General features: G+C 38.4%; 1 protein-coding gene across 12 annotated transcripts in view; it reads right to left on the bottom strand.

Moving 5' to 3' along the window:
• The window catches only part of PPP1R9A (protein phosphatase 1 regulatory subunit 9A), a 262,979-nt gene that overhangs the window by 72,339 nt on the left and 163,608 nt on the right, over positions 1-27,032 (bottom strand). For 7 of the 12 annotated variants that reach the window (XM_053926417.1, XM_053926419.1, XM_053926418.1 and 4 more), the window contains 2 exons: positions 17,197-17,332; positions 11,865-11,930 (listed from right to left, as the gene is read on the bottom strand). In XM_053926417.1, coding sequence (XP_053782392.1) covers positions 11,865-11,930; positions 17,197-17,332 — 202 coding nt within the window. The remainder of the gene's footprint in view (positions 1-11,864; positions 11,931-17,196; positions 17,333-27,032) is intronic. The other 5 variants (XM_053926422.1, XM_053926421.1, XM_053926426.1 and 2 more) reach the window with 1 other exon arrangement.

Here is a 27,032-nt window from a genome sequence, read left to right on the forward strand (position 1 = left end):
TCATCCCCATGCCTAGAATATGCTACGTGAGTCAATGGCTGTACGTTCTGGTTATCTGCCCTGTCCCTGGCTTCTCCGGTGTGATGCCACAGAGCAGAATGACAACAGAGCCTGGGCTTTGGGGATGGAGAGACCGGGACCCCGAAAGAGAAAAAACAGTGTCATGGATACATGTCAGTGGGCAAGTCCTTTAGCGTGTATCTGTTGTCCTCTCCTTTTTCCATAAAGTGGTCCAACAAATACCAGTCCCATGGGGGTCCTGGCAGGATCCAAAGAAACAAAACATGTGAAACATCCTACATGAGCCCTGGCCCCTTTTGCTTCTCATTTATTGAGTCACTCAAAATTTTCTGGTCAATCTTTGTTCTCAGAGTGTTTTCTGATATTTCATTCTATTCATACTGTCTAGTCACCAAATCAAACAAATCTAAAAATCTGTGTGTGGGTTACTGAGCTGGCATTCTGTGTTCCCTGCCTTGAGGGCCTCAGCTCTCCAGGTCACCGGTAACACCGGTGAGAAGTTATTCTTCCTAAAATTTCTGACCAGACACAGTTAATTAAGATTTGCCTATAAAATCTTTTATTAACCACCCAAACTCATCTTTCCCTTCTTAAAATTTTCTAGCAGTTGTGGTAGACCACTCACAAAGTAGCATTTGATTTTATAATTTAAAGATTTCTTTAGTACCCACCCCCCTTCCTTTTAGAAAATGTACTCCCCAGAGGGACCCTTCCTCCTTGTGATCATGCTCTAGCCTAGTCCCTTGACCTCAAACGTGGCCTGGGCCTAGAGCCTAACAACCAGAATACAACAAAAGTGACGGGATGTCACTTCTGCGATTAGTTTACAAAAAGACTGGGACTTGCATCTCTTTTGTCCTCTTGCTTTTTAAGAAACAAGTTGCCACGTTGCGCATGGCCCTACGGAAAGGCCCATGTCAAAAGGAACAGTATTTCTGGCCAACAGCCAGCAAGGGCCGGACGCCTGCCAAGAGTCCACACGAGGGAGCCTGGAGGTGGATCTCCGGTGTTCTGCCAACAGCTGTGAGCGAGCTTGGAAGCAGATCTTCCCCCAGTTGAGCGTTTAGATGACTGCAACTCTGGCTGACACCTTATTTACAGCCTTGGGAGAGATCCGGAGTCGGAGGCATCCAATTAAACTGACACACAGATACTGTAGAGTATGGCCATGGCTTATTTTAAGTTGGCAAGTTTTGGTAGTAATTTGTTACACAGAAATAGAAAGGGGATATAATAAATACAGAAAAATGATAAAGTGGCTTTGGCAACAGGCAGCGAACGAAGGCTGGGAGGATTTTGAGGGTAACAGACTGCACACGGAAACCTGGAAGGGGAACCTTGTTGTGTAGCGGCAGAGAGCTCAGCAACATTCTCATCTCCTATAAGAAGGAAGTGGGAAATGTCCCTAGTGAACTGAGTGATTCTAAAATTAAGGCATGGGTTCCAAGTAAAGTTCGAACCCCAGGTCCTGCCAGGAGAACACGGCCTAAAAGTGAAGCAGAAGAAGGTGTGAGCATAAAGTCTTTTGTTAAGAATTCGAGCTGAGGAAACCCAAATTCTTTATAATGGGTGCTATGCAAGTCTGTCACCTGCCCTGGAGGGAGACTCTATCTCTGTCTTCCAATGCTGTTCACTAGACAAACATCTTTGGGAAGATAATCTGGAACAAAGGCCATCAGTGTCTCTGCTCACAGGACACTCGGAGAGGTGAGAGACCCCTGCGGGGACTGTCTTCAAGCAATATCCACCTTTGTTTCTGCACCATTGTGGCTTCCGGTGAATTCTCCCATGAGTATGATATTCCTTTGGCCACACGGATGAGTTTAACCAACAGCAGCCAGGACCAAATCCATTGCGTCTCACTGCGTATAATTAGGAGTTCTACTGAAAAACCTCTAAGCAGCAGAATGAGTCTAACCCGCAGCACTTAGACCAACATATTCCCTGAGGCTTCCAGACTCTACTGGCCAAACAAATACCATAACATCAGGTCTACCTTAGAAACCCAGGTGGCTTTCTCCTCAGTTTCCTTACTGACCTTCCCACTTGGCCTAAGGAATTCATTCAGACATAGCAGGACGTATCCGTGATAGCACAGATCTGGCGCTGGCCCACGAAGGAAGTGAAGGGTTCAGGGCACTCTGTCACTTGTAACCACCTTGGGCAGCCAGCTGAGGTTGACCTGAATCCCTTCTAGGATGGAGGTGGTGTCACCGATCACATCACCATTCAAATTTTGGGCCACTTTTCAATTAAATGAGTCTGCTCCTAAGAACAATTGCCTGCAGGGAACGTATCAGCTAACCCTCAGGAAAGCAACCCCGAGTAACCAAGAATAGCTTCCCTTCAGAGGGACCTCTGGATCATCTACCTGAGTGCTACCTGATCTAAAGATGATGTTTTTTTTTCAATACATGGAAGCCTCCTATGACTGCCCCGAAGGTGCAGTTACATGAATTGGATCAGTTGCCATAATTTGTTTCCACAGTTTGCCATCCCCAAATTTAGCTCGTCAGTCTGTAATTTTCCAAGGGACCAAACAGTTAGGTCACTGACAATAGCTTAAGAGTCGGTAAAAATATTACAAGGTTCCTCAAGGGGAGTGCTGGCCAGAATGCAGTACGGTCTGCCGATTGACTGAGCAAAGTGACCGAGTCCATTTTGGGGTGTGCACAGCTGGCGATGAGGCCAGAAAACAGTAGATGACATTGGTCGGCTTAGCCGAACCATCCGCGAAGCGAGCCCAGGTATTTAAGGAAAGCTCTATGAATTGAAGGCCTCACTGAACTGCAGGCCTTGTTTCTGGAGGTGGATAAAGTTTCCCTGAAATGGAAAGCTGGACTTGTTCATGGAAATCCAAGATGCTGTGGGGCCAGGGTGGCAGCTTTCTCAAAACTCTCATTTCTATTTGATAAGCAAGGTTTGTTGGGCCCTTCCAACCTTACTGGTCAGTGAGTTCGAGTTGACCCATCTCAAACTGAGCACATTTAAATGCCACAGTCACAAGGCCCTGAGGGGTCAGGCATTCAGTTCCAGTTCCCGTAAGAGCTTAGAAGATGAATAGCTGCTCCTCGTCCCCGTGTCTTTCTGTGGTTGCTGTTGTTTTTGCTGCATCATGCATGGAGTGTTGTTGGCTTGAGAAATGACCTGAGTGCTCTGCCAGCCATTACGTATGCAAATAAGGTGTGATTTCTCCCCTCTCTTCCTGGGATTCTATATTGTTTCTGGACTCCCTAGGGGAAAACAGGGAGAGCGATCTATCTGTCCTACTATTACTGCTCTACATGTGGCAATCCCTGAATGGCACTAATGGGACAAAGATGCACAGTCATATAACACATCAGTTCCATTATATATCTGACAGTGGAAGCCACGGCAGCCTTACCTCGCATTTGCCCAGAGTCACATCTACAAGACTGTTTTAGCTCCCCTTCCCACTGTGAACCCTGCCCAAAGCGCATTAGTTGAATTTGCGTGTCTTTTCTCACTATGGGGCAGGGTGAGACGTGATCTGTGAGCCAGTATTCACAGAACCATAAAATATGGGTGCCTCCCCTCCCAAAGTTCCCCAGCACACTCAAGGGATTCATAGAGCATTTGGCCTATCTGGAGGACAAAAAGATCTCAGCCCTACTCCCAGTCATCTTCCTCAAGGTCAGGGCAGAGAGAGGCATCCAGGGACATGGAAGCAGAGAGCAGCTCTGTGCCAGTCACCTTCAGCTGTGAGCCATGCCATGAATACTCCTGTTTTAACTCGACTTCCAGTGTCCACCTAAAGTACCATGTGAGTCATCATTACTAACACTTCCTGTGTTGATTTGGGGAGTCTGACTCAGAAGCCATAGCCTTGACTCCCACAGCAGGGACCCTGTTAGGGAGTACATCTCAATCTGGAGTCCAGTGATAAACCTGGTTGGAACATAAGGAATGGCGACATTTTCCAAGGTGGTGAGGCAGACTGAGAATTTGGAACAGGTTCTCATTCTCGAGAGGGTCCCTTTCACCAGCATTACAGACCAGTTAGGACCCAAATACTCATCAGGGTTGGCCCACATGAATTTGTCTGTCTCTGGGAAATCCTGACAGGACCCGTGTTCCTTTAGAGCATCCAAGACCTACCCCAAAGTCTCTGAGATCTTTTACTGTCTGAATGAGTCTAAAGTTGGCATGATAAAACTGCAGGAGGGGTTGAGTCAAAAGGCAGCCCAATTGTTGCTGTTTCTCCTTACCTAGTATTACATGCCTTGCCCAATTATCTCTCCAGCAAACTAGCCAAAGCTCCCCAAGCTTCTGACCACGGCGATTGCCAATTCCTTCCTTTCATCCTCAGTGTGGGTGTGTTTCTCTGTAAGTGTTGTCTGAACAAAGTCAGAACCTTCCTCTAACCCAGAATGGTTCTTCATACTAGTCGATACAGTCCATCGTGATTTTCGTGCTAGTACCACAAGCCACAATTTCCAAAGAGTGATGAGAAGAGGGCAGGATAACGCCTCCACACAGAGAGGACCCCAGAATCTGGGTAGCCTGCATCTTTTCTAATGGACAGTATCACCGCCCTTGCTCCAGAGGGAAAGGCTACCTTCCAAGGCTGTGTTCATACACGCACACTTGAAAAGACAGTCCAGCTCAAAGGGCATTTCTGAATGCCCCAGAAATGCAAGAGCCCAGTAGAGAATTGTTTCCCAATTATTATTTAGTGGAAAAAAAGGCCTAGAAATTTGGCTAATTTTTAAAGTTTCTACCATATTGTTGGATCTACCTTTTCAAAGACTTTCCAAACACTGATTCCCTTTCTACATACTCTGTTCTGCAGTAAACTGGTCTTTTTATTTTTTGAATACTCCCAATACTGAGCTGGTTTCTCAGTTATAGAAAACAAACAAATTAAAATAACAAACAACTTACTGCAATCAAATCTGAAACCACAAATCTCAAATTCATGCTTTTACTTTGTATGTCCTTAGTTACGATGATTCCTTTACACTATGGTTATGTGGCCTTTCGACAGGTTGCCTTGAAAATGATTTAAATTCTTTACCTTATATATTTATTGTTTCCACAGCACAACAGCCAGCTTCAGGAGAGTATAAACTATATTTTTCCATGACTCAATAGTCCCAATTCAATTCCTCTTAATAAGTGTTATCCACTTGCAAAGACATAAATGCCATTGTCTTTAGGTCTCTGATAAATATATTCTATATGAGGAGAGAACCAGTGATCCCTATTTCTCCCACTGAGATCCAGAGCTGAACAGCCAACAGACCAAAGAGACCTCTGTAATTCAAATGTCACATTGCAATTTCAAGTTGGCAGCCTTCCTTGAGTTTCATTTTACTTGCCTAGGAAACAATGAAGCACTTATTCTGATGCCAGCAGAACTGTGGGAAGAGACTAAGAGATTTGTATTTCCTTGAATTTTAATCTGCAGAAGAGCACAACCACAGTGACCAAAGAGTGGTAGTACATGTTATTATTATTTTAATGAGTCTGTAATTATACAACTAATTGAATCTTGGAAAATGTGGGGTGTTTATACAAAAACGGACTCATGGGATTGCAAAAATGTTAACAGGTTATCAAATAGAGCCAGAAGTCATAGATACAGGATATATAGTAATCGATAAAGAGAAATCCACAAAAATGTCATTAATGGTATTTGCATGGATTATCTATCCATTAACAATAAATATCATCTCAATCTTACTATTTCCTTGAAGGAAAAACAATTCTACTCCTTTCTTCATTGTGGCTCATGGCAGCAAAAACTTTCTGCAAGGCCAGGACGCGAAGGTCTTTACATCAGTTTTCCTGGTATCTTTCAGTTGGTCAACTCCAGCTCTGCCTGCATCTAACCCTTTCCCACAAACTCCCACGACCCTAGGCCCTCTATCATGCACACTCTGTTTCAGTAGGTCTGAGGCTGGGGGAGAAATCTGTAATTTTAATGAAATACCATGAGGTCTCCCCATTGAGATGTTTGATACACAGGGTCTTACGTCATTTTGGAAGTCCTTGAATAGCAGGAACTATGTCATCCTCATTTCATATCTATATAACTGATAAATAGAAGCAACTGAATGTAGCAGACTTTTAATGTTTTCATTAAATATTGATTTGATGAATAAAATTTATGTAGCATCTAGAAAATACAATGAAGAGTGATTATAACCACCACCAATGAGCTAACAACCTAGTTCAAGAACAAGGAGCAGAACCACGACATTCTAATTATGGTTCTCTGTGTGTGTCTCCTTAATCTATTTCTAACACTTGCCCTGCAGAGCAATCCTGCTGAATTTTATCACTCCTAAATTTCTCTAGTTTCATTATTCTTTATTATAACTAAACAATGTGTCATTTATTGTTACATGGTTGTAAACTTCATATAAATGAAATCATGTTGTTCTTATTCTTCGGTGCCGTTTTGTTTTTAATGGTACGCGTCCGAGGTCCCACCAGTCGTGGGGTGGGCGGCAGAAACAACTTCTGTGTGTCGCTCCGCCGCACGACTGTACTACAGTGTATCTGCCCGTTCTCTTGTTGACAAAGATATCGGTTGTGTCCAATTCTTTCTAAGAACAACATTATACAGTTCTTATTCTAATAACTATGTATAGTGCCAGGTGGGTACTGGAAATATCAGGGGGAACACTTTGTAAGTATACGATTGTCTAACAGCTACACTGCATACCCGAAACTAATAGAAAATAATTGTAAATATAAACTATAAATGAAAAAAATTTTAAAGAAAATATGTAAAATAAAAAATATGATACATGTCTTAGAGCTCATGTATATAAGAGTTTTACAAAGGTGTTTAGTAAGAAATATAATTGTTGAGTCAACCTACTAGATAATGGCAAATTGTTTTTTAAAGTGGATGAGCCAATTTATATTTCTGTGCGCAGAGAATATAAGGTCTTTGTACTCCACATTCTCACCAAAACCTAATATCTCCAACTTAAATCAGTTCAGTAGGTTGAAATATTTCATTTTGGTTTTTAATTTTCACCTCCTCATGGCTTATATGGTTGGGCGCCTTTTTGTATGTTCACTGGCCGCTACAGTTTCCTCTCTTATGACATGACTAAGTCAATAGCCTATACACAGTTTTTCTTACTGGTTCATAGAACTTTTTATATAATCCTCTATAATTCTCTTTCAGTTTTTGAGTTTTCAAATATTTTCTTCCAGCTTCTGGTTGGCCTTTTGCTTTCACAAAAGTTTTCTTTTAATGAACAGAAGTTTTTAACTTTAATGCAGTCAATTTTCTCAACACTTTCTTGTATGGTTTTGCTTTCTTAAGGGTCTCATGTAAGAAATCATTCCTTAGATTAAGGTCATAAATACATAGATTCTTCTACACTATCTCCTATCTTTTATGGGCTTGCTTTATGCATTCGAGTAGTCAATCCATCTGGAATAAACTTCGGGATACTAATGGAGGTGAGGTTGCAATTTCACCATTTTTCCTTCACTAAGAAGCCTAACATTTCTTAACTCTTCTCGAGCCTGTTTCTGTGCCAAAAATCAAATTTGCATGTATGTGAGGGCCTGTTTCTGGGCTCCTTCCCCAACACGGCCATTCTTTTTCTCCAGGGTCTTAACTGGTACAATTTAATAATAAATATATCCCTTTTAAGGCATGTGAAACACTGTGGTTATTTCTGGTGCACTGTTCTTTCATATATACTTTTGCAATAGCTCACCCAATGCTATTTAAAAATCTTTAGAATTATTTTTGCTGGAGTTACACTGAAAGTATAAATCAACTGAAAGAAAGTTGACACAATTAAGCTACTGAGCCTTTTAATCTACAAACAAGGTTTCTTTGTAATTTTATATAAACTTTATAAAATGTATTTCAATAAAATTTTTCTTCATGAAGGCCTTGCCTATCTTTTATTAGGCAAGGTCTTGCCTTTTACCAAGGTAACTTATAAATTATATTTTCCCTCTGAGACACACTGAAATACATATTGTATGTTTTGTTAATTATGTATCCGGTAAACTTGCTAAAATCTTGTATCTAATAATGAATCTGTGGGCATGTTTGAGGTTTTCTAAACAGGCAATTGCACCACTAGTGAATAACAAGCGCTTCATTTCTTCCTTTCCAATCCATTTCTTATATTTCTCCTTCTTGCCTTCCAATATGGTGTCAAATGCAGTGAGTGACATTTTCAAGTATTAAACCATACTTAGATTACTGACTAAACTCAACTTAGCCGTGATCTCTTTTATATGTTATTGGATATGATTTGCTAATATTTTGTTGAGGATTTTTTTTGCATTATTTTTATAAATAGGATGGGACTGGAAGACTTCTTTTTCATCATTACTTGCTTTTGGTACCAAGGTTGTACCTCATTACCTTAAATATTTCACACTCTCAAAGTTTTACTGGTATCAGAGTTGTGCTACTTTCATTTTTTGTCTTCTACACACAGTTATATGTGACCGGAGATACTTGCTCCGGTTTGATATAAGTGATAAAATAACTTGGGCCTTATCTTTCTTCTCTCTTCCTCTCTTTCCCCTGTTGATTGAGACTATGGTGATTTATTTCCCTTTGAACTTTGTACTTTGAAATTGTAATCTCTTATTTCTTGAAACTTTAACTTTTAGGCTTTGATTGAAGGTGAAATCCCTCATGAAAGGATACGCTTGTTTTTTCTCTTCTAAAAGGCAGCATACATTCAGGCTGCTGTGATCACAATTTCTCAGAAGAAATTTTTCTTTTCCCACCCAGCACCAAGGCTTGAAGGTGGCAAATTCCCTGGCAGTCCCTGAGGTGGAAGATCAGACTTGTTCTCATCTTCCGGAGCAGTGGGCCCCGAGGGCTTCTGCTTTAGGCTGAAATTCTCTAATTAGATATCCCATTTTGGATGAGCCCTGAGCTGTATCTACCGCAACTCACAGTGATACCAATTACAGTGTCATCAAGATATATAGGACGTTCAAGATAAATAAGACAGTATGAAAAGTGAAAGAATCCAGACATAAAAAAGTATATACTGTATGCCATTCGAATGCGATTCTAGAGTTGACAAAACCTATCTCTGATGTCAGAAAGAAGACTGAATGGTTGTTTAGGGCTGAGAGTGACTGCGAAGTTCTATGAGGGAAACAGCTGGGGTAATAAGTTGTTCATATCTTAATTGTGGTGCTGGTTTGCATCAAACTGTTATCCTAAACACAGTTTAAATTGGTGCACTTTATTGAATATACATTATTCCTCATTAATGCTGGGTTTAATAGTGAAATATAGACATATAAAATTATCAAATTATACAGCTAAGATCCGCACATTTTACTTTATGTCAATTTTATTTCAATAAATAATTGTAAACCCCCCTTAGGAACTGGCATTTCACAACTCAAGTGAGTTTTCACTACCACCACCCTTACTAGCATCCGTATCAGTTTAAATAGACGGAGGCCTTAGCCAGTCCTGGCAAATCTCGGTGACAAGGCAGTTTGAGGCCCTTAGTCCTTGGAGAGGTCACCATTTAGTTTTTATTGCTGGTGAAAATGTATTTCTATGATTGAAGTCCGTTTCTAAGTTAATGCATCAGCGAGAAGATGGCTATCTGCGCAGTACTGTTCTTGACATGATGAAGGCCATTTTGACTATTATTTCTATTGCATTTTATTCATTTATGACTAAAAAGGAGTCATGTCAACATGAGTCACCAAATTGCTATTTCTAAGGCCCCAAGGCTTTTCAAAGAATGAAATATGGAGGTTTGTTTTTTTCTGGTTTTGAATATGGGTGGCTTTGTTTCAGTATGGTCTAGCTAACCTTCTTGAAAATCATGGTCTCTAAGAACAATGCAAATGCAGAAGCACAAGACCGTGGAACACTGCTAGCTCCCACAGGGCCAAGGACAAGCACAGAGTGCTCCTGCAGTCCCCTCCCTGCGTCCAATCTCCAGCCCTGCTAGGTCGAGCGTTCCTTTTATCTCAGGTTCTATGCCATTCTTGCATCACTGGCTCAGATTATGTTTCTAACTAAATTACATTCTCCTGACTTTACTCTCCAATTTTATCTCAGCACCCTTTGAGTGACTGAACTCAGTTCAAGTCCTTGGCTTCCCTAACCTGCCCAGTGCTGTGCTCACCCCTGGATGTATTAAAAATCAGCCTGCCAATGATGAGGTTACATGCTAGTGAGGCAAATTTGTGGGCAAATAATAATAGAGGCACACGTGGTGTGCGTGAGTCATAAAAGCAGGCCGCCCGGCCCAGCTGAGAGAGACCAAGGTGGTTTCGGGAGGAGGCGGATGAAACCCAAAAGGAGCCCTGAAAGGGGATCAGGATGGGTGGGCGTACAAGGGCAGCCAAGAGTGGTGCATTCGAAGCAGAGGAAACAGGAGGAGCACAGGCCTGGGGAAGCATAGGACCCCTAGGGCCCACTGGAAAGTGAGTCTGTACAGCCCATCTCTCACCGTGAGTTTAGCATTTCAGAACTTTTTTGGTAGAAAGTTATACTCAACTTATAAATGTTTTTAAAGTTGAAAAATATTGTCATTTGTGTTTGTTTCTATGGCATCTGACTAACACTGCAAACTCTGTGGTTCATCATTGTAATAGAGAATTGCTCCAGCGTGGTTTCTAGGAACTACGAAGCACATACTCTCAGAAGAATTTAATGGCACAGAGAAATCTGACAAAGCTTCTTTGGTATTTTGTATCTGGTGCATGCATAAACATCACCACAATGTGGTAGCTGGAGGAAAATCACAGGGAAACACATTCAAGTCACTTGCATTATGGCAAAATAAAGAAAATGAGCTACAAAAAGATGACATTACTCAGCCAAAGATTCTTGTTCCAACCTCTGTCTCCCGTGGACACCGCTCATCCTCCTGTCTGTGCCCAATGCTGTAATAACACTGCTCCTATGTACAAAGAATGTGCCTGAAGGCCTTTCAAGTAGGGAAGGGTATTTACCTCCTGCGGATCGTGTGTGTCTGTGCGAGTGTGTGTGCCTGTGTGTGAATTTATGTGTGTACGTGCCAGCGCGTTATATAGGTCAGTTCAAGCGTGGATACATTCTTCACCTGAATCTTTTCCAAGTACCTATGGTTCTGGGTTTCGATGAAAAGGACCACGACTGTAGATTTGGGGGTCACAAGCCAAATAATATGATTACATTTAATGATTTTAAAGATATAGTCCAATTGGAGTCTCTGAACAACTTGTTTAAAAGGTTTTCTATTTCTCCCATTCTTCAGACTCCTCTAATCACCGTCAGCCGGTCTCCCTTTTACACACACCGGACTCCCAGTTTTAGGCTTCTCTATCTCTATTATTGGCAGCTAAAGATCATGAGAATTATTTTATTGATAGTATAATACCTTTTTAGACGTTCTGGCACGTCCACCATATAAATCATGTGAGTAAGTACTATGATAATCTAAAGATATGTGCACGCAGTTTTTTGAAAAATTAAGAACAAAAATCACTGGATTTAAAGACAACATAAATCACTTTGTATACTGTGTTGTACCAACATCATACGGCCCTGCTGTTGAACATCTCCTGTTTCCCTTTAGTGTGAACTACAAACTATCTAAAGTGTTAGGGGTTAACAACATCCAGGGTTAAATATTAAGAAGCAAGTCCACATTGCAGAACCTGTACCTAAAATATTCAGAATAATGTTTCAGAATATTATTTTTCAAACGGGAATCTTCAAACTATCATTCAACGTTCAAAACACACAGCTCCAGAGAAGTTCTTCTGAACACACAGCTAGTTAATAAGACACAGAATACTTAATTTCACACGTGAAGCAGAGACAGACAACCATTATTTCCCGCCAGAAAACAAACCTTAGGGCAATAGTTGTTATTGTTATTGCAGTTGCCAGGCACTCCTTGCAACTCAGCCACAGTGTTCTAAAATGGTTGACAACAAAAATTAAAAAAGCTTTTCCCCACTAAAGACAGCAGCCTAATGATAAAGAATTAAAGAAAAACCAAAACCCAAAGGCTGAAGTTCCAGTACCTGCCATAACATGTACGCTCGAGAACTAAGAGGATGCCCCCACTCTTAGTTTCTGACATTATGAACACTGGATAAAGTCAACTCACATTACTGGAGGGCCGTCCGTAATAACTGCAGTCTCTTGCTCACACAACACGAGCTGTTCCAACCAGGAACGGCAAACAGCATGAGCCAAATACAATGTTATCCCTTTAATGCTTTTCACATAAAATTTCTCTTCTTGTAAACCTTTTAACACGTATGCAAGCCAGATCTTCCATTCTCTTTTTGCCTCTAATTATTACATGTTAACACAAGCAATGAAAATGCTCATCTATGTAGGTGGCTGCTCTCAACTGTATTCAGTACTTCCAAAGATTCTAAAAAATTGACTACTATGCCATTGTATAGTTATAATGATATTAATTTCCAGTAATGGAAACAAATCAACAAAAGGTTAAGTTACATTTTAAAAAAAGGAGTTTCTGGAGTGAGGATTAACATTGTTACGAACCATTGCCTAAAAGAGACCCACCACTTGAAGGGTAAAGATTGAGTGTGTGGATCATGACAGAAGATTTAATTTGTTATTGAAAATTAGAATCTAGTGGAAATATTTACCATACCCCTAGAATTTCATGAGATAGTGCTGAATGCCTGAGAGGTTTACTGAAATCCTCCATGGTTACCTTTCAGATTGTAGAAAGAGAAGAAAGAAGGGAAGGAAGGAAGAAAGAAAGAGGCGGGGGAGGAAGGAAGGGAGGGAAAGAAAGGAGGGAGGGAGGGAGGGAAGAAGAAAAGGAGGGAGGGAGGGAGGAAGAGAGGGAGAAAAAGAAATGAACAATAATTCTATTAAATCCAGAAATGTAATCACTAAATTGCAGTTCCACATTTAATATTTTTCAATTTTTCAGATTTATATCTCCCTCCTCTTTATAGGATCCCCTTTTATTCTCTGGCTTTTGGGTAGAGACATTTTAACTTTGCTTTTTAAAAATCAGAATGTTTAACATTGAGCGTAAAAAGATATGGGAATGCAAATTAAAATGGAATTGGTTGTTTGCTTATTATAAACTCTTCTAGTTTAAATACTTGGAGAAAAGAGCCTAGAAAAAAATGCAGAAATTTAGACTTTGGATATTATATATATATATTTTAAATTCTTCTGGAATATATTTATACTTTCCTAAAGCATTAAAACAGATATATTTAAGCACACACTATACATGATAAAGTAGTCTTAATCCTAAATATGGTTCCGGCAGAGGACCATTGTACCTTTACAATTTCTGGCTATATTTATCACATTGCAATGTTTTCCCTGTAGGCAATTCAAGCAAGCAACTCCCCTTTGTCAAAGTGACAAGTTCCAAGTTAGAATAAACTTGGATGATTTGACCCAAACCAGAAGCTATCTATCCTTCAGGAGACAATGCTGACCTAAGTGCTGGCTCTGGAAACTACTTGGATGGACTTGGTTGTTCTGCATTTAATTAGAGGTTTTCCTGGCTGGCTCAGGGAATGCCACAGGGGATACAGTCAAATAAAAATGATTCTATCTTTGAAATCACAAAATGAGTCTATAAATAAGAAGAGTGAGAAACGAAGTGATTGATTACACAATTCGGGATTAACCAAGATATGTAAATCAATAAATTGCTCAATTACATATAAAATTAACTAAATTATTCAAGGACCATTTACCCATTGGATAACCACTATTGGCCCATCTCATTTCCATTACGTTTCTTGGACATTTTATTTTTTATTAACAGGGAAAGAGAGTAAATAAGAAATAGAGACATAACATTCAAATCAATTTAAGAATAGTAGGTTGCATTAGTAAAAAAATGATTTTAAGTCACGTAGATAAACTGAAGTGTTTACACAAGAGTGAATTTTCATCCTTTGTACAGCTCCCGTCTCTGATGCGCAGAAAATTCCCAGCTGGTTTTAGCTGGGTACGTGGGGTAGGTTGTGTGGCAGCAGGGAAGGCAGGAGCCTAAGTCAGAGAGGAGCACGGGGGAGAGAGGCAAAGGAAAAGGCCACCTGACCGTGTCAATACAGCGAAGGTTGCTCGGAATGCCATGGTGGCAAGCACCTGATTCCTATTTCTACAACTTGCAGACAGAAGAAAAAGTTGAACCTAAAGCTAAACTCTATTTTTTGTAAAATATTTGTATACTCAATTATTCTTCTCTTAAAGCCCTATCTTCGTAGAATACTTATGGATTAAGTATTCACCTAGAGTGAAAAACCCTCCAAGAACTCGATTCCCTTATTATTAGAAAAACAGAACAAAGAGCCACAGAACCGAAGTATTACAAGGTATTCCAAGACTTTAAACAAGAATCCTCTTAGCGACATTTCTCGTCACCCAGTTATTCCATGTGCGCCTGAACACAGACAGACCCATCCGTCCACTGCACTACAAAATGCAGTGGGTTGCAGCGTCCAGGCTTTGGAGCCAAGCAGACCCTCTCCCCATCCTAAAGTGCCAACCAACTACGAGCTGCACCACTAGGAAAAGCTTCAGTTGCTGCATTTCTAGAGAGAGAGAAAAGACTCTCTCTGTTTGCTCTAAGATTACATGAAATCATGTGGGAAAGGCACCTTGCAAAGTGCCTGGCACTGAATACTTATTTACCTCCATTCCTGCTGAAAATATCTGCTTTAAGTGATAATCCATTCTGCTTTCCTCACAAAGAGAGGCAAAAAAAAAATCCATATGATGTTTTCCTAAGTGCAAATGTTGAGGAGCAAATATTCCTTTTGCATTTATTCATTATCCCATTAGAGAAAATTGTGTGTATATACGAGGGGGGAGCCAAAAAGAAACTGGAATTATTTTCTGGAGGGTGGGCCCTTGTAGTACAGGCTTCCCCTGCTACATGAGTGTTCTAGGAACCCATCTGTATCAGTGTACCAACTGGCGTTGTTGTAAGAGGCTGCACTTGGCTTCAGTGAATTTGTTTTGAAGACTCTTTCAATGCATTTGCCCATTTCATGATGGGTGATTTACGGGCGCACCTGCCCACACTACACTAAATGTTCAGGAGTTTCTGAACAAAAATGGCATGACCCCTGTGCCCGACTCTCCCTATTCACCTGATCTCACCCCACGAGACTTTTTTTTTCCCTGGATGGAAAAAGTCCTCAAAGGAAAATATTTTGCTGATGTGAAAGTGTAGAAACAAAAAACGGCAGAAGCCCTGAAAGGTATCGCAATCGACAAGTTCAAAACCTGTTCTGAGCAGTGGGAAACCAGCTTGGTAGGTGTGCTGTATGAAATGGAGAGTGATTGATGCTTAGACATGTGAGAACAGGTAATTTTTTATGAACAAACTTCATTTCAGGGTCCCCCCTCATATATACACTTCTATATAAAGCTTTAGCTGCTTGAGTTGGAAACTTTTGGGGATTAATATGATCAAATCCTCAAAATAACCTGAGAAGTATGTAGCAGTATGGGATCTAAAAATTTCACTTGGAGAATCTTAAAAACTATTTTCCCTCTCTCCTTGTTAGACCAGATGCTTTATTTCAGAGACTCTTGGAATATTAGAAGCTGGAAAGAATAGAGACGTTAGCCCAATCCCTGTGCTTTACAGCCAGAGACATAGGGGCCCACAGAGCCTGGAAAGCTGGGTCTCCTCAGCTTCCACCCCTGATGTCAGCTGCATGCCCCTGGACCTCAGATCCAAACCCTTTCCAGCAGAGTGAGCAGGTAAAACCCAGACCTGCAGAGAATGATTCCATGACCCCAAAGCAGACTTGTAGTCAAAGCAAATCAGTATCTCTGCTGAAACACAAAACACTAGTGTAGGGGATGGAAAAACCAGGTAAGATGAAAGTTCAAATATCTGAGGTAATCACTTTTTCAGTTTCTAAATCCAAGATAACATTTTCATATAAAATATCTCAGAAGAATGAAAAAATACTCACCATTTCAAATGAATTCTGCAAGTGAAAAAAACTAAATCAACTAAATAGAATTCTAAGACACTAATCATTCACGTGAAGACTTTCTAATGTGTACTCTGATCAAAAGTTAACTAATGCACCATTGTAAATTTCCTGCTGTAATAAATGGAGATTACATCCTCATTATACTACAAGCAAATGAAAAGACTAATATATATTTGGGTTAAAACATTCCAGACTAAAAATACATAAAAAATATTTGAGTATCTGTTTATTAATCTTCACTACATCCTGGCTAGAAACCAAAAAACGTTCTGGACAAAGAACAAATTCAGATGAGTAGAGGTTGAACATATTAAGTTGTACTGTCTTTATATCAGCTGGAATAAAGAATATTTATTTTACCTGAATATTCACTATGTTTTTGGAGTATAAAATACTACAACTAAATTGTTGGTGCATCTTTTGACATGCCGATATGAAACACATGTGTCTTTAAAATAAAGCGTGTTGTCCCTTTATATCAATGTACGTTTGGCGTTTACATTAGCAATAGGCCAGCATCTGTATTACATTACTCCACACCCGGGTTCCGGACAGCCGTTTTCACTTGGGGGTTAGCTTCTACTCATTTACTTGATCCTCTACAGAGAACAGGATGCAAAATTATTCCAATATGTATCTACTCTATGGAATACGTGTTGGTGGAAAAGCTTTGTTCTGCATTATGTTAGCACAAATCATAGTGAGCAGATCCAAAGAACTTTCTCTTCCTGGAAAAGAAGAAAACACTCAGTGATTTTTAGTACTTTCCTGTGTTTGTATGTGTGCTTTTCCTCGCAAAATGTTTATTGATTTTTTGTGAAAAAGCATTAGACTTGTAGAAAATTTGGTAAAGATTGAAAGAACATAAAGCTGGGAAAGAAAATCACCCAATTCAAACATTAAAGACAGCTACTATGGACATTTTGGTGTCCTAACTCTTTTCTGTTTCAATGAATTTCTTTTCACAGAGTGATGAGATGATTTCTTTGATTCCAAAGTCTTCATACTGTAAACAGAATACCATTACTTGATTCATAAATGAATAACAAATTCAAGTAATATTTCTTTCCGGTGAGGATGACTGCAGCCACATTCTCCTTGGGAAACTGCAAAGAATCTGTCATACTGTTATAAAAAAAACAGAGCTGTACAAAGAAGGAACCTAGCAAGAAGAAACGTAGCAAGAAGAAAGTGGCATGGGCTACCTACCTCGTCGTCGTCCGCGTCATACTGGGCGTAGTGCTGCTCCAGCAGTTCTCTCTGGCGCCGCTCCTGTTCCAGTGTCTGGCTTATCAACTGCGCAACCTCACTCACTTGTCCTGGTTTTTCTCGCCCAATAACAAATCTGCGGGAAGGTTAAAGAAGGCTAATATAGTTAGACTGTCTCATAAATAGGAGAGCTAAGAAAAGTAACCAAGCTTGATATCTCATCAGGACTCAAGACATCTCAAAAAAGTAGTAACATCACCGCCATAGTTTAAATGGCAGGCCTGGGTGGCAGGAGAGGTTAACTGAGCTGTTAAGAGTGGTTTTTGTAAATTGTGTCTTGGCTGTTGTAAATTGTGCTGCCATGAACATTGGGGTGCACAGGTTCTTTTGGATTGGTGTTTCAGGGTTCTTAGGACATAATCCCAGCAGCAGAATTGCTGGGTCAAAGGGCAGTTCCATTTTTAGTTTTCTGAGGAAATTCCATACTGTTTTCCACAGTGGCCTCACCAGCCTGCATTCCCACCAACAGTGCACTAGGGTTCCCTTTTCTCTGCATCCTCTCCAACATTTGTTTGTGGATTTGTTTATGTTGGCCACTCTGACTGGTGTGAGATGGTACCTCATTGTGGTTTTAATTTGCATCTCTCTGATGGCTAGTGATGCTGAGCATCTTTTCATATGTCTCTGGGCCCTCTGTATGTCTTCCTTGGAGAAGTGTCTGTTCAAGTCCTTTGCCCATTTTTTAATTGGGTTGTTTGTCTTCCTGGAGTGGAGTCTGGAAGCAACCTAAGTGTCCATCAGCAAACGAGTGGATCCAAAAACTATGGTATATTTACACAATGGAATTTTATGCAGCAGAGAGAAAGAAGGAGCTTATACCCTTTGCAACAGCATGGATGGAACTGGAGAGCATTATGTTAAGTGAAATAAGCCAGACGGTGAGGGACAAATATGATATGATCTCACCTTTAACTGGAACATAATAAATAGAAAAAAAAAGGAAACAAAATATAACCAGAGACATTGAAGTTAAGAACAATCTAACAATGGACAGGGGGGAGTGGGGAGGGGACAGGGAGGAGAGGGGATTACAGGAACTACTATAAAGGACACATGGACAAAATCAAGGGGGAGGGTGGAGGTGGGGGAGGGAGGGGGTTTGGATGGGGTAGGGTGGAGGGATGGGGAGAAAAGGCACACAACCGTAATTGAATAACAATAAAAAATTAAAAAAAAAAAAGAGTGGTTCTTGCAGCAGCCCAAAGGAAAGAAAGGAAAGAGAAATAAATGATCATAAAAACATGTTACCTTGGGAGAAGACAAAACAAGTGGAATTCATTCAACAGTACTTCGCACATTTTTGCTGCCCTACAGATGGAGGCAAACTCCTAATTTCCTGTACTACTGGACTTCAGAGTTCCATAATAATGTGCTCTTTATAAAACAAAAACTGTCTGAACACTTTTTGAGGTATAGCATATCTTAGGTGGGTAAACACATGCAGAGAGAGGTACTAACTTTCTGCTAAGTTACTATACCTTTGGAAATAAGGAAAAAAGGGGGGAACTAATGGAGGTGGGGTATTTTTGTTTTACAATGAAAAACTAAAATGAGGACAGGTGGTGAATTAATTACCTTCTTTTGGATAAAGATGGTATGAGGAGGAATATGCCTTCAAATAATAAAGGGACTATGGGAAATATGTTTGTATTAATTCTTGTAAGAAAAAAAGTATAAAGGCAAAACCAGGCAAGTCATCTACTGCAAGGCACAGTCACTTATGGTATGTCCTCATTAATACTATGTGTTCTGCTCAACAAATTAATATTCACTTAACATCCTTTCACACTAATAATATATGGTTCTATTTTTTAAAAAAATACAAATAAAATATCTCCATGATATAATTTCTATATATTATTTAACAGCACTACTTTGGATGTGACTCGGCTGTTTCTATAGTTACTTGATGCTTTCCTACGATTATAATATATCGCTGTATTCAATTAAAATTTTAAATGAAATACTCCACATTCCCTGTACAAATACAATAAATGTCCAAATTTTTATATTTAGATGTTAATAATTCATTGTGTTTTGGAAAAATTTTTATGAAGTTTCAATCAGGACTTAATTTTGGTATTATGTTTGTGTGTCTATTTTATTATTTGAGCTTTTTTCCTTTTAAGAATATACTAAAAATAGAATTTATAGATACTAAACTTTTCAACTTTATCCAGGTATAACTCACACACAATAAAATACATCTATTTTAAATGTACAGGCCGACAAATTTGACAAATGTATAAGCCTGTAGACACTACATCAATAAAGATATAGAACATTTTCATTAACCCAAAACATACCATCTCCCTTTCCAGTAAATCGCTCTCACCCTGGGCCCATAGTAGATGTGCCTTTAGAGTTTCATAGAAATGGAACTACAGAGTGTCGGGCTTCTTTGGCTCACTACAAAGTGTTGGACAGTTAGCCATGTTATTGCAAGTATCAGCAATTTGTTCCTCTTTATCACTGAATAGTATTTCATTGTACCAGATTTGCTATATTTGGTTCATCTATTCTTCTGTTGATAGGTATTTGGGTTGGATTTGGATCATATGAGCAAAGTTATTATAAACTTGAGTTCAAGTCTCTGTGGGGACAAAAACTTACATTTTACTTAGACAAATCATTAATAGTAGAATTGATGTTATATGTTAAGTATATATTTAATTAAAAAAAATTGCTGCCCTGGCCAGTGTGGCTCAGTTGATTGGAGCATCATCCCATAGACCAAAAGGTTGCAGGTTCAATTCCTGGTTAGGGAACATACCGAAGTTGAGGGTTTTGATCCCCGGACTGAGCACCTACAACAAGGGAACAACTGATGGTCCTTTCTCACACTGATGTTTTTTTTTCTCTCTCTCTCCCTTCCTCTCTCTATAAAAAGCAATGAGAATGTTGTTGAGTGTGGATAAAATACCGAAAAATTGTTTTTCAAGGTGGTAGTACCATTTTATATTCCTACTAGCAATGTATGAAAGTTGGAAGTTGCTTGACCTCATCAGCACTTAGGATTGTCTTTTAAAATTTTAGCCATTCTACTGGGTAGGTATCTAATTGTACTTATAATGGTTTTAATGTCTAATGCCTTAATGATTAATGATTTTAAGTGTCTTTTCATGCATTTTTTGACCATCCATATGTCTTTCTTAGTGAAGTATCTTTTCAAATCTCTTGCCCATTTTTTAAATCTGGGTTGTCTGACTTTTTATTATTGAGTTGTAATGGTTCTTTATATATTCTGGATATCTATTTACACATCCTCATCTATATATATTGCAGATACACACATACACAGAGATATACATACAAATGATGTATGTGTTTGATTTATTATATTCTGCCTGTCTGTGGTTTACCTCTTAATTTTCTATACTGATCTTTTCTTTCTTTAAATGCACAACAGAGTGGGGTTTAAGGGAGTATAACTTACCTATATAAGGATAACAGGAGATTTAAGGAAGCAATTACTATAACAAATGCGTATTAATCAAAAACAGTAGCCAAGCTCATAGTAAGTAAATTAGAATTCACATTCATTTAGGCCATAAATCCTTAAACTCATTTGAGAATTACATTGTCCGTCTTTTAGTTTAACAATTTTCCCTAAGAATGGAAAGTTTATTTCCTCTGCAAGGCAAGTGTTTAAAGTTAATCTAAACACAATTCAGGAAGAGAGAAACGTAAGATGTGGTCCACTTGCCAAATAGTTGAAACTGAATTTAATTGCTGATTTTATAGATGAATGAAGGAATTTTAAGAAGGACCTTGTGAGAAATTTTTTAAGCAGAAAATAATTGTTTTAAGTCTAGGTTATACCATAATAAATTATATAATTACACAATATAATAAATCAAAACTCCGATATGATGTGCAACCTTCTTCCTGTCTTCAAAACATGATCTCTAACGCCAAACCAGAATCATTTATAAATGCTAAACCTAAAAGGAACGATTACATATAATCAAAGTTTCAGAGGAAATAAGAATTGTTCCATATTGCTTAAGAAAACAGCATTTGAAATCACGAAGGCATAGTTGTTCAAAATCACAGCTTGGCTTTCTTTATGAATTTACCCCTACAATTTAACATTATTTACTACTTGCCCAATATTAGTTCACGTTCAAAGTCACTTTACAGTTTGATGAAACAGAACTGATTTGTAACTGCATATAAAGCAGACAGTTCCTCTCAGAAGTATGCTCACTGTTACAAGTACTGTTACAGTACACATGTCTTCATTCAAGCAGGTGAGGTGGGCAGCGTTACAGCACCTAGCGGCATACATGTTTAAAGCCTTGTAATGCACTATAACTTATAGTGCACATTTGCAGTATTAGAACTCACTCTGATGGGTATGGCCCAGAAGAAAAGCACCCAGAAGTGCAACTGACTGTTCTCTATCTTTATTCTCCTCATTGAAATTTAGTATTTACTCCATGCGTCTAAAGGAGTGATAGAAGAATAAAATGTGGTATAAACATGAAAGGACTTTTAAGGCACTATTATTACTATGGTAAAACTAATAAGAAGCTCCCATTTGGAAAATGTATAACTGGAAAAGGTAATTCAAATTACCTTTCTCTATGTTCTTAAATGTCCGGTCCACTTTAAAGCAGTCTTTATAAATATGTCCTGTAACAATATATGTATAATCTAGCACATATAGAATACAGTAGAAAATGTGAAATTTAAAGTAAGGTTGTTATTTCAATTATGGATTCATATTCATAGTATAAATATGCTGTGTTACTTAGGGGTTTAAAGGGTCTGTAAAGGGGAAAAATAACTGTAACAAATAAATATTATGTAATCCACACAAAAAGCTGAACTAATTACCTGGCACCTCGAGAGTATTTAATAAATGTTCACTCTTGTTTTTATCTAGATAATATATTAAGATTTAAATAGGGCTGAGTGTATTTAAAACTACACACTGTCCCAGTTACTACTTATCTGAATCACACTAGTTTTGAAAAATGACTGGATTTTTGTGAGTCAACCACAAGAAAAAGGTAAAATACTTGCACTCGTGTGCTCTGAACATTTTAGTATCAGTCACCCTCCAAAGAGAAACGTGTGGATTACATGACCACATTAAATCGAGTTTTTAAAAAATCAAAAATATAAGCAAAGCCTGAGATGCTCAGTCATGCACAACTACGAACAACCATGGTGTCCGTTCTAGACACCGGCTCCTACGGAAATGACACGTGTGGGCCATTCGGCCGTTTCTAAATTTCAAGATCTTTTAAACAATTGTTTTCTTGTTACTTTCCTAACTTTTTTTCTTTGCTTCAACAAGAAATGGTGTGATCTTTTTATTTTTTTCAGCTATAAAGAATGAGGTAACAGAAACCAAACTGTAATGGATACTTAAATTAAAAAATTAGGTATTTTCTAAGATTTTATTTATATGTATAATATAATACTAAAACCAAAATATACAATTAAAGTTTATGTTTTTAGCATGGCTCAGTTCTAGTGTTCAAAACAATGATCTTGTTTCAGTGTGAACTATTTCCCTAGAAACTGTCCCCTCTCCCCCCACAAGCTGAGACACAATAGGCAAAGTCAGATAAATCAGTTTTTCCTGGCCTTTTCATCCATTACCAGAGCAAGCAATGCCCACATACTGTCCTTTGGAGTTTAGATGACAAGAATATATGGAATGCATCTGATTAGTTTATTGAATATCTGGTGAGCTGTCAAAAAATAAACAACTATAAAGTGGCACTAACAATTTGCTGAATTGAAATAAAGGTTCTACATGTTCTGCGTGAATTACGTGGGAGTTTATGTTGAAAAATGATTTATGAGTGCCTTGTTTTACAGGCAAAAGTTATTCTAATAAAAGTGACACATCAGTGAAAATGGCATTTGATGTCAAAACTTAAAAATTCTCAGTGTGGATTAAGCTAGTTTAAAAAAGGAAAATTACACCAGGATACAGTTATTAGTTTTACAAAAACAATTCTTTCATCCACATATTCTTTAAACAAATATTTACTGTATGGACACCCAAACCCTGAATGCTGTGTCTTTAAAAAACAGAAAGAAAACCCTCGCACAAGACTTGCTCTCAGTCTCGGGACCAGAGCTTTGGGTCACAAAGGCACTGGCACTTCCGAACAGTCTTGTAAAACATGTCTCATTTTTCCTATGTTTGATTACATTTTATGACCGAACTCTGAACTTGGTAGTTTTTAAGTATTTCACTTAATTCTACTTGAGCTAGTGGTGGTAAATGCATTAATATATCTAGCACTTTCACTAAAATTTGCTGAAAAATGGTTAAAGGGCTCATGTACATGGACAACAGTGTGGTGACTATGGAGGGGAGGGGCAGGTACAAGGGGGCTCAATGGCAAAGAGAAAATATGATAAATAAACAAACAAATAAAATTTGCTGATAGTGTTTAGATGTTAAAGTCCTATACAACCAAGTTTTCGCCTCTTTCTCCTACTTGCATACTCTTACATATTTTTCCTTTCTAGCTAGATATATGGTGAGCTATAACATACTATATTGTTAATATTCAAAAAATATTTAAATCCTTCTAGGAAAATGTTGCTCTTAAAAGCTAGACCTGTAATATGTAGACCTGAAATATTTAAACTAAATTGTAAGCATTAGTTCTTTGAAAAGAATCTTGTATGCAACCCAATACTAATTATCGGAACATTTTTCTATATGCTATTTTGACATAAACAAAAAGTACAGTCATGGGCCGCATAAAAACATTTCAGTGTCAATGACGGACTGCATATACAACCGTGGTCCCACAATTATAACAGAGCCGAGGACTTTCTACCACCTGGTGACGTCACAGCCCTTGTCATGTTTCAGCACAATGCTTCCTTGCACGTTTTGGTGATGCTGGTGTGCTGTTAGTCTACAGTCGTGGACAGTGGTGTCCTAGCCTTCACGTTCATTCACTGCCTCACCCAGGGCAACGTCCAGTCCTGCAAGCTCCATTCACAGGAAGCACACTGCACAGGCGCACCGTTGTCATCTTTTACACCATATTTTGACTGTACCTTTTCTATGTTTGGCTATGCTTAGGTACACAAATACCACTGTGTTACAATGGCCCACAGTATTCTGTATGCTGTACAGGCTTGCAGCCTAGGAGCACCAGGCCACACCATGTCGTCTAGGTGTGTAGCAGGCTCCACCATCTAGGTTTGTGATGCTCACATGATGACAGAATCACCTAATGACACATTTCTCAGAACATATCCCCATCATTAAGGGACACATGATTGTCGTCAGTTGAAGTCTTAAAAAAAATGTCTAACACATGCTACTTCAAGGATTTTATACCATGCAATAGGTATAGACATAAATGATATCTTCTAGAAATGCTACTTCCTCTCAAGAAATGACATTGCTCTATTTGAAAGTTAACGTCTCAAGTTTAAATGTTTATGCATATAAACACTTAAAAGGAAATTTTAAGAAGGTAAATCTGTCTATAGTGACACCAGAAAATGTCCCGTTAAGCCAAAGTCTTGTTTAAAGTAGTTTTTTGAAGTGTCTACTGTTTTTAATCTTTGTTTTCATCACCAGTGACTGTTGACCATTCTCATATATATAAGAAAAAAGATTGCCCTGACTGGTGTGGCTCAGTTGATTGAGCATCATTCCACACACCAAAAGGTTGCTGGTTCGATTACTGGTCAGGGCACACACCTGGACTGTGGGTTCAGTCCCTGCTCAGTCAGGGTGTGTAGGAGAGGCAACCAACTAATGTTTCTCTCTCACACAGATGTTTCTCTCCCTCTCTTCCTCCCTTCCCCTCTCTCTAAAAATAAATAAATAAAATCTTTTTAGAAAAAGTTCTAGTATCCATGGTCTGAAATCCGTAGTGGCTGCTCCTCTTGTCGGTAGCCTTAGGAGTAATGCAAACACAAAAGCCACAAGGACTGATGATATCCACAAACAGGGCAATTCCTTCCCTGCCTCCCACTAGAATGGCGCTTCATTATGCACAATCACAAAATCACTTTGATAAAAAATGAAAATATCATTTTCCCCTTGCGTGTAATAGCAACAAAAACTCAAAATGATGTAAATGAAGTGAAAACATTTCAAGATTTAATGCATTTCAAATGGAAATCTCAGCTATACCAATAATTTTTAAGTAAAATTTTTTAAAATTTCCATATTTAGAAATTATATGCCCAGGTATAAATTCTAAATAAACACATTCATATTTATAAAATTCACTTATCATTTATTTAAATTTTCTTTTTAATATTACAATGCCTTCCAAACAGGGCAAGGTCTGGCAGAGTAAGGCCTGCTTGAGTGCAGTTGAATAATATGGCTGTAATAATTCATGGTTTTAACTTGAACATTTCACCCAAAATCATATGGTGTGCTTGAGTGTGCTTATTGCATGCTTATGATTTTGTAATAAAAGATTTTGCAACAAAAAGGGACATTATTTGTGTGAGACCTTGTATGTAGAAGGAAAAATGTTTAGACTTCTCACTATCCTGGTCAGTCTTTCCTAAATAGTTTCAAAAATGTCAGGGTTAGCCTTAAGATAAGGTACGCAACAGTAAACAAGTCACAGAGCAGACGAGCGTAGATTTACAGTTATGAGTACACGAAAGTTTATTCTTGTATTATTCATTAATGATTGTATTTATTATTATTAATCTACTTTTGCCCATCCCTGTATATTGTGATATACACAAATCATGTACAACAATTTATCAGTTAAAGGATATCGGAACTCAATTTTACCAGTTTTCAATTATGATGAGCAAAGCTCCCATGAATGTGCAAACATGAGTCTTTGGGTCGATACATGTTTTTATTGCAGCCTTTCAGGTACTTAACTGTGTATTTACCTCAGTGAAGTGTCTCTTTAATTGATTTGCATGTTTTAATAGGATTATATATCTTCTTAATGAACTATAAGAGTTCTTCATGTCTTCTAAATAATAGTCCTTTATCAGATAAATGTTTTGCAGATATTCATTCTTTAGCTTGCTTTTCCATTTTCTTAAGAGTACTTTTCAAAACAAGTGTTTAAAGTTTTGATGCATTTTACCATTACTTTCCCTTATACTTCTCTTTTTTGTCTTAAAAGATCCTCAATTAACTCAAGGTCATTGAGATTTTTGGCCTATTTTCTAGCAATTTTATGGTTTCAGCTGTTGTACTTAAATCTATGATCAATCGAGTTATTTTTTGCATAGACTGTGGAAGGAAAATCAAGTTTGGGGTTTTTACAAAATGTAGTTGTCTAGCTGTTCCAGCACCAATTTTTGAAGTAACTATAATTGCTCCCATTGAATTACCTTGGTGCACTGGTCAAAAATCAATTGTTTATGTCTGTGCAGGTCTATTTTGGAACTCCCTCTTCTGCACCATTAATCTAAGTATTTATATCCTTATGCCCAAACCAAACTGATGTAATTAGTGTAGCTTTCAGGCAGGGAAATACCCAACTTTGTTCTTTTTCTAAAAAATGTTAATCTCTACAAAAAGAAAAAAAACCTTCTGAGATTTTCACTGAGATTGTGCTTAATCTGTAGATTTGGCAGGGGCTGGGTGAAATTAAAATCTTAGCAATATTGAGTTTTCTGATCCATAAACATGGTCTATTTCTTCACTCATTTAAGTTGTGTTTATTTTCTCTCAGAAGAATTTTGCTGAAATATTCAATATATTGTCAGATTATCCTTAAGTATTTCATGTTTTTGATGTTATCATGGATGCTATTAAATTTGAATTTCCAATTCTTTGTTGTTGC

This window comes from Desmodus rotundus, chromosome 6, assembly GCF_022682495.2.
Source record: "Desmodus rotundus isolate HL8 chromosome 6, HLdesRot8A.1, whole genome shotgun sequence".
NCBI classification, from domain to species: domain Eukaryota; kingdom Metazoa; phylum Chordata; class Mammalia; order Chiroptera; family Phyllostomidae; genus Desmodus; species Desmodus rotundus.